Source organism: Pipistrellus kuhlii, unplaced genomic scaffold (genome assembly GCF_014108245.1).
Source record: "Pipistrellus kuhlii isolate mPipKuh1 unplaced genomic scaffold, mPipKuh1.p scaffold_m20_p_4, whole genome shotgun sequence".
NCBI lineage: Eukaryota > Metazoa > Chordata > Mammalia > Chiroptera > Vespertilionidae > Pipistrellus > Pipistrellus kuhlii.
The window spans coordinates 15,927,565-15,943,600 of NW_023425540.1; the positions used below are offsets into that span (position 1 = coordinate 15,927,565).

The following is a 16,036-nucleotide window of genomic DNA, read 5'->3' on the forward strand; positions in this document are numbered from 1 at the left end:
ATTAATGATTTATGTTGGTAATTTTAATGAATTTTTATTTCTGGTTAAAAGTTTAAGTGAAAAAAATCATCAAGATTTATACATTATGTCTGTGTAAAGTGTCCTATGTTGGACCATTTAACTAATTTATTTATGCTACGTGCCCTAATTGCACAGATAGTAGAAAAGAAATAATTATTATCATCTCCTGTGCTACTAGATTTGCAAATGAAAATATATAAAGTTATGCCTATAAGGTCATTATTCCACCAGAATATTAAAATAATAATTCAATTTTCTTCGAAAATTATTATATGGATTTGATCAAGAGATACTAAATCAATGGCCCCTTCCCTACATACTTAGTTTTCATTAAAAAAAAATTAAGTGCTATATGTTTTCTTAACTTTCACAATCGTTTCCATGAAAAACAATAAACAGAGAAGCATTGCATTTAAAAGTTTCATTAGTTACTTAGTGTATAATCATTCCATGGTAAATATTTCCTATGGTGCACTCTTAAATGTTCCCTTGCTACGGATCAGCTTCCCTCAGCTGATGTCTTATACAAATCTGAAAATGATTTAAGTACATAAAAAAGCTTTCAAGATATCTTTTCTACAATAAAAATGAAATCCTGTTTCCTTTGCGGATTGCCCTGTGTCATTCCTTTCATTCAGTTTCTTTTTGTACTATAGCTTTATAAATAGCACACATTTTATAAAGTTACATGCCAATGAGAAGCAGAAAGAGTGGACTTCCTTGAACATCTCTGCAGACCCATTTGAAATATTTAATATGCCATTTTAATACCAAGCAAACATTCTCTGAGATTGCAAGTCATTATGCATGACTTGTCAGGGTTCACAGCTCTGATAAAAATCTCCAGTGACTCAATGTTGAATTGGGAATTTGGGTAAAAATAAGCTGAGGACTTACGCAGGCTGAGAGTACCTCTCTGAAGAAATCTCTTAAGGCTAAATTCTCAGAAGAATTTTCCAGAGAAAGTAAAAAAGCAATAGTCATCAAGCTACAGTTTAAATGTCATTTTACACAGAAGGGCTGTAATTTCACAAAACAGAGTGATAGCACAGTATTCTAGTCATCATGCCATTCTATAAAGTTTTGAGTATTCACCCGAGAATCTTTTGATTAAAGAAAAATCCTTCTTCACCAACGCTTTTGAAACAACTAGATACCAAAACAAAAGTTACTCTTCTATTTCATATCTTGGCTTGTGTTAATATCCTTGTATCTTCAATTATATCCTTTATTTTATAAGAATGCCTAATGCTAAATTTCATATTTCACTAGAGGCCCAGTACATGAATTTGTGCACAGGTGGGATCCCGCCAACCTGCCCCAATCAGGCAGATTAGGGCTGGGCTTGTGGAAAGAAGGAGATGGTGAGAGGTTGGCCAACAGGTCCGCACTGATCAGGCATGATCAGAGCCAGGCCTACTGGGGGAAAGCCCTCAGGCCATTTGCCAGTGAGCCCTGCCCCCAATTGGGGTTTGGGTGCTGATCAGGAGGACAGCAGACAGGGGGAGGGGCCATGGCTGGCTGGCTTTGTTCCTGATCCAGTGGGAGGGTCAATCTGGGGTGGGGCCAACCAAGGGAGGGGATGTGGGACAATCAGGGTGGTGGGGTGCTATAGGGAGTGGGGCCAGCTGGGAGGAGGGGCTGCAGGAGGTTGGCCTGCCAGCCCCACCCCTTTTGGGGTGTGGGATGCATATATATTTCTTTCATAAAAAATTATGAAATTATATGTATTGAATAACAATGATATGGAAAGCCCTCTGCTCTAAGCCATTTATTTGAATAATGATATTAGCTTATTGAAAAATACATTTCAAATCATTTTACAGATATAGGCACTGAGATTTCAAAGGTTCTACAGTGACAATTGGAGAAGGTAGCATTCAATCATGGGCCTATCTATTATACAATATGACATTCTTTCCCATATACTCTTTTGCTCTACTTATTCATAATTTTTTGAATCCTATTTAATAGTCACATTATCCTCTATCTTTTTCTTATTTGCTCCCTTGGCAGTAAATCAGGGCAGTCCAGATGCATCTGCATGGGTGAATTCATGGCACATTTGAATTTTTAGAATAGAATTTGGGAAGCATATACTCTAATGCAGTGATTTGTGAATTGGGTTCAACTTACGGTGAAACTATTTGATCCAATAAAGTAATTTATATTATAAATTAATCAGTTAATTTGGGGAGTCCCATATGGAGTCTACTTTCATAAAAGTTAATGGAGAAACTTAGAAATCAGAAGTATCATAAAATATAACCTGGTGGATCAATCAACGATTAAATGAAAATGTTTTAATATGTAATGTCATTAAAATATATGTATTCAGAGAAACCAAGATGGCGGCATAAGGTAGACACCCGAATGCAGCCTACCACAACAATTTTGAATTTATAACTGGAAAACAGGGGAGGCATCACCCTGAAGTACCCTACGGCCAGCTAAGAGGAGGCTCTGCCCTGTGGGAAGAAGAGAGAAGGTGCACTGAACCTCAGAAACTGTGAAAGTGCGGAGAACTGTGTGCACGAAAGGCAGCTGAGTTTGCTGCTGGCTTACTCCTGGCGCACAGAGAGGATGGACAGCTAAAGCACGGCTGGCTTTCTTGTTCAGGAGGAAAACAGAATCACCCTATTACTCTGATAGATGGCCCAAGTCAGGGAGAGGCTGTACTGTCAGGCAGCGGGCAGAGATCTCTCCAAGGTGTGTGAAGGCAGTAGCCATTACTGTGGGACTTGGGCAGGGGCCGACAGGAAACCAAAGCTTGTCTGCACCACCCTGAGACTCCACCCCATCCAAGCTGAGCACAGAAGCTCTCCCAAAGGCTGGCTTTCTCTAAGGAGAGACTGACCAGAATCCAAAGCTTGTCTGTGCCTTTACCAAAGAGGTGCATGTGCCTGCAACCAATCTTGTGAGACTCACCGTGAACAGGACTTTCTTAAGGCAAGACTGACAGGGAACCAAAGCTTGTTTGTGCCACCCCGAGTCTCTGCCCCATCCAAGCAGAGTACAGAAGCCCTCCTAGCTGAGAACTGTTGATCCTCACAGCCAACTGGCTTGGAGTTCAACACTTCCCAGTGATACCAACAATAAGCAAGGCTTAATAGCAAGACTGCACACACAGCCCACAAAGGGCTACACCAAGACTGTCCATCTCAGGTAACTGGGAAAGCTGTGTTACTGAGCTCTACCAGAACACCTGGCACACAAAACTTGTTTTTTTTTTTTATTCCATCAAATCAGGGAAACAACTAAAATGCAGAGAAGATGCACAAAGGAAGGAGATGGAGGAAAAGAAAAGAATGGACATTAAGTTCAAAACTACAGTTATAAGGCTTTTCAAGAATTTCCTAAAAAAGGCCAATAAAATAAGTGAAACCTATGAGGATGTGAAAAAGGATCAACTAGAAATAAAAAGGGATCAAGTAAAAATAAAGAAAACATTGTCTGAAGTAAAAAAAAAAATATTACACAGAGTCCTAAAAACGGAATGGAAGATCGCAAGAATCAAGACAAAGATTTAGAACTTCTCCATAGAAGCAAGAAAATAAGAGAATCCAGAAAGTTTAAGATAGTGTAAGAAATCTCTGGGACAATTTCAAGTGAACCAACATCAGAATTATGGGGGTCCCAGAAGAAGAGAGAGAGCAAGATACCAAAAGCATATTTGAAGAAATAGTGACAGAAAACTTCCCCCACCTTGACAGAAATAGACTTACAAGTCCAAGAAACACACAGAATCCCAAACAAAAGGAATCCAAAGAGAACCAGACCAAGACACATCATAATTAAAATTCCAAGAGCAAAAGACAGAGAGACAATATTAAAAGCAGCAGGAGAAAAGCAGGTTGTTACCTATAAAGGAGCACCCATACAATTGTCAGCTGATTTCTCAACAGAAACCTTGCAGGCCAGACGGGAATGGCAAGAAATATTCAAGGTGATGAATAGCAAGAACCACAGCCAAAAACACTACCCAGCAAAGCTATCACTCAGAATCAAAGGCTAGATAAAGAGCTTCACAAACAAACAAACAAACAAACAAACAAACAAACAAAACAACTAAAGGAGTTCATCACCACCAAACCAGAATTATATGAATTGCTGAAGGGGGTTATTTAGGAAGAGGAAGATAAAGATAAAAATTATGAACAACAAATACAATCAACAAGTGAAACTGAAAACCAAGGGAATTAAAACATCTGATGAACAATATTAACTGGTGAATATAATAGAATCAGAGGTATGGAAGGGGAGTGAAATGACGATTCTCGGGGAAAAAGGGAGTGGGGGTGCGGGAAGAAACTGAACAAAAACTGTGCACCTATGGATGAGGACAATGGGGAGTGGGGAAAGGGCAGAGGGTGGGGTGGGAACCTGGTGCAGGGGCGCAATTGAGGGGGGTGGGAAGAGAAACACATTTGTAATAATATGAACAATAAATATTTATTTTAAATAATAATAATAATGATAATAATAAATAAATAAATAAATAATAAAAGAAAATAAAATATATGTATTCTTCTAGTAGTTTCAGTTTCAGATCTTACATCCAACTGTCTAATACACTTTGTGTTTATTTTTGTGTGTGGTATAAGATAGGGGTCCAGTTTTATTGTTTTGCATGTGACTGGCCAGTCTTCCCAGCAATATTTGACAAATAGACTATTCTCTCCCCACTATATATTCTCAGCTCTTTGTCAACAATTATCTGACTTGATATACGCATATGTTTATTTCTAGTCTCTCTTAGCATGTTCCATTGACCTATGTATTTGTTTTTATGCTGAAACCATACTGTTTTTTAGTAACATAGCTATGTAACATAGTTTGCAATCTGGAAATGTGATGCCTCCATCTTTGTTACTTCTCAAGATTTCTTCTGCTTTAGGTCTTCAGGGGTTCCATACAAATTTTATATTGATTTTTCTACTATTTTGGAAAAATGCCATGGGGATTTTGATAGAGATTGCCCTGAATCTACAGAGTGCTTTGGGTAGGATAGACATTTTACCAATATTATTTCTTCTAATCCATGAGCATGACATGTCTTCCATTTGTATGTATTTTCACTTTCTTGCATCCATATATTACAGTTTTCATTGTGCAGATTTTTCACTTGCTTGACCACATTTATTCCTAAGCATTTTATAGTTCTCAATGGATTTGAAAATGAGACTGTTTTCCCAATTTGTGTTTCTGATAGTCTTTTATAAATGATTTTTGAGCCACTAAGTTGTATGTTGGTTTGTTATACAACAGCTAACTGACATAGACAAACAGGTGTCAGATAAAAAAAAATGAGAAAAGAAGCATGAACCTTATATTTTTGTATAACTTACTACTTATCAGTTGTCTTGTGTTATGACTCAAATGCACTCTAATTTACCATGTACAAGTACTGAAATGGCCTCATTTGGAAGATTATGCCCCAGGGTAGTGATTTAAAATCGTCTACTAAAATCTTGGAAGAGATCCAGGGTGAAGCTCCCTAGATGTTTGGGCAGAACTAAATCAGTCCCCCTACAAACAGTGCAATAAAGTAAGCACAGCTGGTGTGCCTACTTGTTGCTGTGCAACACAGAACACAGCTGCAAATGGAAATGAGCCTGTGGGTGTGCGATCAGAGAGGGGAACAAAGATTACAGAAAAACGATTAGGGAGGTTTCAGTGCATCTCCAAAGAATAAGCCTCGAGGAACTTAAGCTTCAGATAGTAAAATTTCACATATATATATATATATATATATATATATATATATATATATATATATATATTTTTTTTTTTAATATCCCAAACTAAGTTTCAGTAATTAATGGAAGTGAAAGTTTATAAATAATGCATGCAATTTTGATACAAACTAATATGTTGACCTCTCCACTAAATTAAAAACATTATTTATATCATTTGTTATCCTTTCTAAAGTCCTTTTAATTAATGTTCAATTATACATATATTTATTAATACATAGAAGAGAATAGGTAGATATTTATATATTTCCTTAAAATATGTTAATGTGGAAAACAAAGAAGATATGACACTTATTTTCAGGCAAATTGGATTGTGGTTTGGTATGTTTTCTTTGAAACAACTTGAGTTGTAAAGCATTTTTTAAAAATTTAAAGTGCCTGCACTGCAACCATATTTAAATTTATACTAAACACTTCTGATTCCTTGTGAAAGCAAGACTGTTGTTGCAGAAATCTTGGTACATGTACGTACAAATAGAAGGGAACATTTTAAATAATGTCTTTGCAATATTACTAAAAGTCCGGACATATACCGTCCTTTTTTCTGAGAATAGCAATACTGTTTGCATATACAATTTCATTCATTCTATCTTCATTTCTAAACTGTCACACAAGAGCTTAAATGCTGACTCCAAAAGGCAGGAATGCTTTTAATTCATGGTAATGTTCCTCTTTGCTCCACATGACAATTAGTATTATTGACTTTTCATTTCCTATTCTTAAGTCTCATTTCTGAAAAAAGAGACATTTAGTAAAATTATGTAAAACCAAATTTAAAAAGCACTTCTGCAGAACACGTTATACAACATAGTAAAGTCATCACGGTTGGGGCAATCATGGACTGCATATCACAGAAGAAAATGTTGAATATGCAGCAGTACAATGCGTACTAGTCTCTCCCTGGTCTACTCCGGTTAAATGGCCCTTCATATCATTACACTGTCATGCTGTCCATATATGTGCACTTTGTTTAATCTGACTCCATTTTTAGAATAGAGTCTAAAGAGCAATATGACAGCCAATAGCTGACTAGACACTGATCGTAAGTCAAATGAACCTTTTCTCAATTAATGCTTTAGAAAAGTAAATTTAATTATTTTTAAATGAGAGCCCATGCCATGTGACTGTCCTTTAAGCACAGAAAACGTATGCAAATGTTTTTGCTGCTGTTGTCATCACATTGTGCATTTGAATGTGGCGATTAATATTTAAACATAAAAATGACTTACTTGGGCGGACAGATGGTTTTTGTTCACATTCTAACATTATGGCATTCTTTCTGGAAGTGACTATAAACGTAACAAATACCGTATCCTTCCCTTCGTGATTCTACTTCAAAATGTTTTCCTTCCTTTCTCTTGCTTGTTCCCTAGGAAAGATGTTCTCCACTGAGAGCAGTTTTGCCCCCCAGAGGGCACTTGGCAATGACTGCACACATCAGGATATGGCAGGAGTGGGAAGGATGCTATGGGCATTTAGTGGGCAGAGACCAGAGACGCTGCTAAAGCCCTACAATGCACAAGCCAGCTCCCAAGACAAAGAATAATCCAGTCCAAAGTGTCTGGGGGAAAAAACCCTGCCCTCAGGGATATGATTCCCTAGATAGTGGTTGAAATTACATGATGTAAATCAGAGAGATAAAGAAAAGCTTTATGAAAACATGCATCGAAAACCACTACAGTTTATTTTGTATCTTTCTTTATTAAACCATCCAGAATACCAGAGGCTTGGCCTGCTTATTATTACCCACTGACAAGAAATATGTGAGCACATTAGGCTTTTTTTCTCTGGCAATACAGCGCACAGCAATTACTTGGAGGGCTCCATGACCATTATTTAACACTACAGATACACAAAAATAATAATCTGGTAAAAAAAAAAATTCACCCTGAAAATCTCTGGTGCTATCTTTTCTGTATTCTCATAGCATATTTTGCTAAGATATAAAGGGAATTCATCATTTACATGATGATCCCGCTTATCCATCTTTATTTATTTATTTTTTAAAATATATTTTATTGATTTTGTACAGAGAAGAAAGGAGAGAGATAGTTAGAAACATCAATGAGAGAGAGTCATCGATCAGCTGCCTCTTGCACACCCCCTACTGGGGATATGCCCGCAACCAAGGTACATGCCCTTGACCGGAATCGAACCCTGGGACCCTTCAGTCCCCAAGCTGATGCTCTATCCATTGAGCCAAACCAGTCTCGGCCCGCTTATCCATCTTTAAATACACCACACACACACACACACACACACACACACACACTCCCTTCTACTCACAGGGAAGGGAGAATTATTTCTCATCATTGTATTGTCTATGAGAAATGCCCCCCCCCTTTTTCTAATCCAACTGTCAAACCCCTATTTATTACGTTAGATTCACAGAGGACATCTTTTTCTTATCTGCCAGCTAGACTCTGCCCACTCCAGAGTTCCCCTATATTTTGCTTATCAAGCAAACATTAAAATGTTTCTGTTTTTATGTCTGCAAGCTGCTCAAACGTAGGGTCATTGTTTTATTTACCATTTTATTACTAGCCACTATCAACTTTCTCAGTAGATTACATGCTTTCAATCTTTCTTCCTCTTCCCAGAGAGAACTGGAGAGATACAAGAGGAGAAAAACAACATTTTTTTTAATGACTAGCTAATTCAAAACTCAATTAATGAGATTATCTTCAGCACAGTGATTTCATAAAGGGAAAATTTTATTGTCACCCATCTACACTGCTGGCCCTTATTAGTATTAAAAACTGACATTTTAAAATTAAGTATTCATGTCCATCACATATATTCTGCAATACAGTTATTTTCTCAAACTGAAGGCTATTCCAAATGCATTTCAGAAAACTCTTTTCTTACAAAAATAATAGAGATCTCTGTATGTCAGCATATACATACAAGTCCATTTATTTTAAGGTTGCATAGGGTATCTGTGTATGTTTGAAGAAGCATTTATTTGAAAACTTCCTTATCTGTACTTTAAGCATGTTTCCAATTTGGGAATACTATGAATGCTATGCAGTGGGCACTCTTTTACCTACATCTTTCCATATCCAAGTGGGTGTACTACCTATAGAATAGTTATCTATGATAGAGATTGTCCAACAAATTCCTATGTTTGTTTTTAAATATTAATAGATATTGTCAATTTCCTATCCAAACCTAAGGGAATTTACTCTTCTGCTAATAGCTCTGCACATTAACAATTCTGTGATTATCAAACCTGCATACTTGGTAGGTGAACATTAGTATCTCATTCTCCTTTGCGATTTCTTAAATTACTAGTAAAATTTGAGATTTTGGAGGTGATAATTACAGTGTGTTTATTTTTTTCTATGAATCTCCTTAAATATAATTTTTCCCATTTCAATTTGAGTGTAGTGTATTTTTATTTTTAAAAAAGCCTCATATAGAACCTTTGGTGGGATTATAAATTTTTACAGCCAGTATGGAAAACGGTGTGGGGTTTCCTCAACAACAACAAAAATTAATAATAATAAAACTATCATGATCCAGTAATCCCTTTCCTAGCCTGTTTTGCTCAGTGGGTAGAGCATCAGCCTGCAAATGAATGGTCCCAGGTTCAATTTTGGACAAGGGCACATGTCCCAGTTGCAGACTCCTGGTCCTGGTCAGGGGCTTGTGGGAGGCAACCAATTGATGTGTCTCTCTCACATCAGTGTTTCTCTTGATCTCTCCTTCTCCATTCCACTCCCTCTAAACATGAATGTAAAAAATGTCCTCAGGTGAGGATTTAAAAATAAAAAAATAAATACATGATCCAGCAATCCCACTTTGGAATATTTATTAGAAGTATATAAAAACACTAATTCAGAAAGACATATGTACCCTTTGTTAATTGAAGCATGATTTATAATAGCCTAGATACAGAAACAACCTAAGCATCCATCAACAGATGAGTGGATAAAGAAGGTATGATACATAAATATAATGAACTACTTAACTACCCATTCAAAAAATGATAAAATATTGCCATTTGTGACAACAGAGATGGCTATTGAGGTAATTGTGCTAAGTGAAATGTCAGATGGAACAGGCCAAAAAAATGTATGATTTCAGACATACATATATGGAATCTGAAACAAACAAACACATAAACTAAGCAAACAAAATTGGAACAAACTCATAAGTACAGAAAACAGAAAGTTGGTAACAAGAGGGTTATGGGAGTGGTTGGGAGGGGGAAATATATGATGATGAATGAAAACTAGACCTATGTTGGTGATACAGATACCAAATTATAATGCTGGATACCTGAAACTTATATAATGTTATTAATCAATGGTATCTCAATAAACAACAATAAACAAAGAAACAAAAAAGCCCTTATGAAATTAGTTCTCTGCCTTCCATCCATGATGTTGACATATTTATTTATCTTTCACCATATTAGCTTTAGCATTATTATGTGACATCTGTATTTTTAAATGTTTATTTACATAAATTCATGTCTTATTTCTTATTGCTTATTGGATTCAGAGCTTATATTAAAGTATTTTATCAGCAGTATTTGTTTTGTTGTTTAGTGGTTATGTTTTTTATTAGCAGATTGAAAGTTTATACTTTTACTGCTTAATCATTTACTTTGTTCTTTTAAATAAATACTTTCATTGATTTCAGAGAGGAAGGAGGAGGGAGAGATAGAAACATCAATGATGAGAATAATTGTTCAGTTGCCTCTTGCATTTCTCACACTGGGGATCTAGCCCACAACCCAGGCATGAGCCCTTATGGATTAACAAATCATGTCTTCCTAGTTCATAGGTCAGTGCTCCACCAGTGATCCACACAGGCCAGGCTACTTTGTTCTTATACATGGAGAAAAATATACGCTTTCATGCTGTCCCACTCTTTCACCCTGTCCCAATATCATGAGCACACTTGGTCCTCCATCTGAACTCCACTCCTTAGCTGAGCTAATGAGGCTACTTTCCACTCCAGAGAATGGCCCTGGACCACTCCACACCATCCATGTTACAAAGGTTTCTCAGCTTTTGATAAACATGCCTACCTGGAACCAGTCCATTGTCTTTATCCACACTGTGCCTAATATATAATACATAATTTTGAGATTTTCAGAGGTTTTTTCCCCCAAAAGTATGTACCTATTGGTCTCCTTAGGGATTCTATTTTAGAATAAATAAATGGTTATTCCCATACTTCCAGGCAATTATGAAGAATTTTTCTCTCCATGGTATTTGGCCATCCCCAAATCCTATGTCTTAAACAAAAGGAACACTATAACAACATCCAATCTACTCTATTGGTTCAAAAATAAGACCCCCCGCTGCTGGTTTAGTAAACAAATGGCTTCTGGAACACCTACTTTTTGTTGTAATGATTCAACAAATATATTGATCCAGATTTTAGTACTTTACTATATTAAAGAAATGCAAACTCAAAAGGAAAAGCTATGCCTAGCTTAGAAATATTTCCCAATTGCACTTCTCACTAAACATGCAATCTTGGGCAAATTACTTAATTCTACATATCTATTTCATCCTCTGTAAAACAAAGATCATTCTAATGTTGTCTTCATGATTATGCAAGCATGAAATTATTTCAAACAGCATGCAATGCCTGACACATGCTAAGTGCTCAATAAATATTCTCTGGAGCTATTTCAGTGGCCATTAGCACACTGCTATGGCAAACCGTAGCCTCAGAGCCTGACAAAACTAGCTTGTTTTGTGGGGATTGATTTTAGATTTTCTGTAGAACTCCAAGTCTAAATGCGAAATGTCCAATCTCCTTTTATCCACTGATCGGAACTTGTACAGATAGAATTGATCCCACAGTTGATGGATGGCAAGCAACATTTAGGTCTCTGAAAACTGTGAGCAACACCACAGCCGGAAAGGAACATTGCCATTATAGCAAAATCAACTAACATCATAATTACACAGTGAAAGGGGAGAGGAGTGAGGACTTCATGTACTATTTGCAAAGCAAAGCACTGAATGGAACATGGTATGAGTGTTTATCTGATGGTGAAACCTCTCTCCCTGTTCCTTTAGATTCAGTATTAGGTCCTACTTTTTGCTTATTAGGTCCATGTAAAAACCTACAATTTGGCCAAGTACCAATTTGGGTTCAATGTACCTTCATGCACCTGAGATTGAGTGGAAGCGTTTAAATAGAAAGAGGTTTATTTTCAGAGGAAATGTTTTGGGGTGGGCAGGCCATGACTGGAGCATGATCCCAGACCCTCTTCTCTCTCTGCTCCGTCTCACTTAGCAAGAGGCTTTGCTCCTGTGGTTGCTAGCAGCTGCTGCATTTCCACACCACGTCTGTATTATAGGCAGCAAGAAAGGAACATGGCAATCCTGACATATGTGTGCCAGCTATGACTTTTAGTCTGCAGACCTAAATCTTTCCTGGAATCTCCCTCTTTGGATTCCACTTACATCATACCAGCTAGAATTAAGTCACATGGCCACTCCTAGATGAAAAGAAGTGATGGAAGGTGAACATTTGATTCTGCATGGTGCCACCCTGTACAAAACTGAGTTCTCTTAGTAACACAGAAGGTAAGGCTAGTATTAGTTAGATCACTCACAGTGTCAGTGTAAAGGAAATAAGCATGACCTTATTATTTGTAACAAATGCCATATTTCTGCGTATAATGCATTATTCAGCAAGGCTGACAGAACACCGACTGCCCTAAATCAGTAGATGCCAGGTCTATTATCAGGACTACAACACCATCCTCAGATTATTCCCCCTACCTCTGGCCTCATTTCCTAAAGGCCCTTACCATAAAGTTTGACAAACATTTCTGTTTTTTACAACACAGGAAGTGTTTCTGGCTTTGTGAGTTAGTCCTGACTGCAACTACTCAACTCTGCCACAGCAGTACCCAGGCTACTGCAGGCGGAATAAAGATGAATGGCTATGACTGTGTTCCAGCAAAACATTACTAACAAAAACAAACAGCAGGCTGGCTTCGTCTCCCTGCCATTGTTTGCTGGTCCTGTTCTATAGCATTGCTAGCTTTTTATTTCTGAAGCTAGAGGCCTGATGCACAAAATTCGTGCAAGAGTAGGTAGGCCTTCCTTCCCCTGGCTGCCAGCACTGGCTTTCCTCTGGTAATGGGACCTGGGCTTCCCCCACAGCCCCGGCTTCATCCTGGAAGTCATCTGGAAGGACATCTGGTCTAATGAGCAGGTTACGCTTTTATTATTTTGGATTAGAATCTATGTACCACCTATTCTTAAGCACCTAAAGTAAAGGGAGCTTCTCCTTGCACTATCCATACATTCATATTCCAATGCCTCTAATGTACGCATGTTGAAAATAATCTTTATTCAAATAATATGTTTTAAATCTAAGCTTTAAGTTTCAAGAATGGTCAACATTATTATTACCACAGCTGAACTTTAATTACATCTGGGAAATTCATCACATGAGATAAGGATAAATTAAAATAGCTGGACCACAGGTGTCTGAGTGGTGGGGAAATTGGCAGATCACCAGGTGACTGGAAACTTAGACTATAATTTATTAACTGCTGGGTAAGCTTCGCATTCAGAAGAACCTGGAGTTGATTTTTTTTTTTGGGGGGGGGCCATTTCTAGACATGATCATTTAGAAAGTTACTTAAGTTTTGTATGCCATTTTGTACATTATTATTATTATTATTGATAGCACTGCAGATGTCTCCTATCTTCTCCCTTTATCCCCCTTCAACAACTTCAGGCTTTCCTCATACTATTGTCTTTATCCATGAGTTATGCATATATGCATATATGTTCCTGTCCCCTCCCACAAAACACTCACACTAAAATCTGTTATTCTGTTCCATGCATCCCATCTCTAGACCTATTTTGTTTGTCATTTTGCTTTGTTCATTATATTCAACAACTAATTACAATCATGTGATATTTGTCTTTCTTTAACTGGCTTATTTCACTCATACATTTTAAAAGCGGTATTCAAAATACTTCACAGGGTTGTTGATATTTAACATACATGTAAGTTATATAAATGTTTAAGTGTACGTGTGATGTTTTACTGATTCATGTAGCTATTTTTTTGTACTATTAATACAATTTTAATTAGTTCATAAACTATAAGCTTAACAGACATACCAAAAGACTTACGAAATTATATTGTCTTTCCTTATCTATGCAAATTGCCGTTTTGAATGTGTTGCTATCTTCTTAACAATATACTAGAAAAATTGACCTGGCCAGGAAAACCTGTCAGTTAATCGAGAATTGCTGTTTTTTTTCCAAGTAATGATAGTATGTTCCTGAGATCAAACCATTACTTACACATACAGTATACTCAGAAGTTTAATTTTACTAAATAGAATAATAACTAGAACCAATATTCCTTAACACTTTAGGCTACGTGGAAGTATTAAAATATTTTAGAACTTCTTCAAATTTCTACATACATACATGCACACACACACATACACACACATTAAAACAGGTGTTCAAAACATATTTTTGGATCCTCAAAATATATTAACTCAAAGTATAAAATTATTTTCTTACCCATATCTGACATTTCAGGCACGGTAACAATATATGGTCCATCTGTGAACTTTGGAGCATTGTCATTGATGTCTTGCACTTTGATGATGAACTCAGACTCCGGTTCAAGAGGCTTGTTTGTCCGTCTGTCAATAGCCTGGGCATGGAGCACATAGTGGGTCTTCTGCTCTCTGTCCAGGCTTTTCGTTGAGTGGATGTCACCCGTGGTATCATCAATGATAAATATGGTCCCAGCACCTTCTCCAGTAAGGATGTACTTGACAGATCCATCACCTTTGTCAGAATTGGAGTGCAGCTATAAAATACAAATGGAATAATTTAACATACAATTATATTCCAACCTTACTTGTATTCTCTGATAACTGTCTATCAATGACTTAATACATAGTTTGATTATCAATTTTTCCCACAGTGTCTTATGAGTTACTACAATCATTTATTTTTCTGAAATTTTGCTCCACATGTGATTAATATGGATATTTTTACAAATATGTGTAAAAGACATCTACTTATTTATTTAAGAGAAATTAATCCTATATAATAAAAGAATATGCATATTGACCTAATGACAGAATGACCTGGAAGGACCAGTTGCTATGACATGCACTGACCACCTGGGGGCAGATACTCAACACAGTAGCTTCCCCCTACTGGCCATTGCACTCCCACAGGGAGAGCTCTGCTCAGCCACAATCCAAGCTGAGGGCTGCAAGCTGCAAGTGCAGCAGCGGTGGTTGGAGCCTCTCCTGCCTCTGTGGCAATGCTAAGAATGTCTGACTGATGGCTTAGGCCCGCTCCTGCAGGGCCTAAGCAGTCAGTCAGACATCCCTCAAGGACTCCTGGGCTTCCAGGGGTATATCTGACTGCCAGCTTAGGCCTGATCCCCTGGGGAATGGGCCTAAGTTAGCAGGTGGACATCCCCCAAGGGATCCCAACTGTGAGAGGGCTCAGGATGGGCTGAGGGACCCCCAGAGTGCACACATTTTCATGCACTGGGCCTCTAGTAATACTTATAAAAGAAAAACAATATCCCTTGCTGTTATTCTACCAAATCAATATTTTACTACCAACATAGAATAGGGAAAATAAATGACCATCAAATCCCTTGGAAGAATACTGTTTCCATACTTGTAGAAAAATGTTGTGTTTTTTTTTTTTTTTTTTTTTGTGTGTGTGTGTGTTTTGGTTTTTTTAATTTTTTTTTAAGTTGTGTGACATTGTATTTTAAAGTTGAAAATGCGGTAAAATATAGTAGAAAATTTCAATCTAAAATTATTGAAATTGCCATAAGAGATATATGTTTGTCACAGAGGCAAACATTTTTAATTAAATGTATTTTCTAGATAAGTTATTCAATTTGAATAATAAAAACTTCATGGTAGAATGTTTTCTTTCTTTCCGTTATAAAAAATTCACTGAAAATTTAAATAGTATTAAAGATTTAACCAATAAGCAGCCCCCAATTTTTAATTAATTGAGTTATGCTAGTTAAGCCTCACTTATTAAAATTAAAATGACAGAATATTCTTTTAGCAGATATTAATTAGAAAAGTAATATTTCAGGCAAGAGGAGGTTTTCAATAAGAATGACAAATAACATTAAGACCATTTTAACCTACTTTTTGTCACTCACACATTAGTAATAGCTTTTAAATTGTGCATAGTTCATACTAAATATTATATTATAACTCATAATATCAAAACTCAGTTAAAAATTTCAGGGAA

General features: G+C 36.8%; 1 protein-coding gene across 3 annotated transcripts in view; it reads right to left on the bottom strand.

The window, feature by feature from the left end:
* Window positions 1-16,036, bottom strand: part of CDH18 (cadherin 18) — a 306,995-nt gene that overhangs the window by 139,276 nt on the left and 151,683 nt on the right. For all 3 annotated transcript variants that reach the window (XM_045571578.1, XM_045571580.1, XM_045571579.1), the window contains exon 3: window positions 14,312-14,606. In XM_045571578.1, coding sequence (XP_045427534.1) covers window positions 14,312-14,606 — 295 coding nt within the window. The remainder of the gene's footprint in view (window positions 1-14,311; window positions 14,607-16,036) is intronic.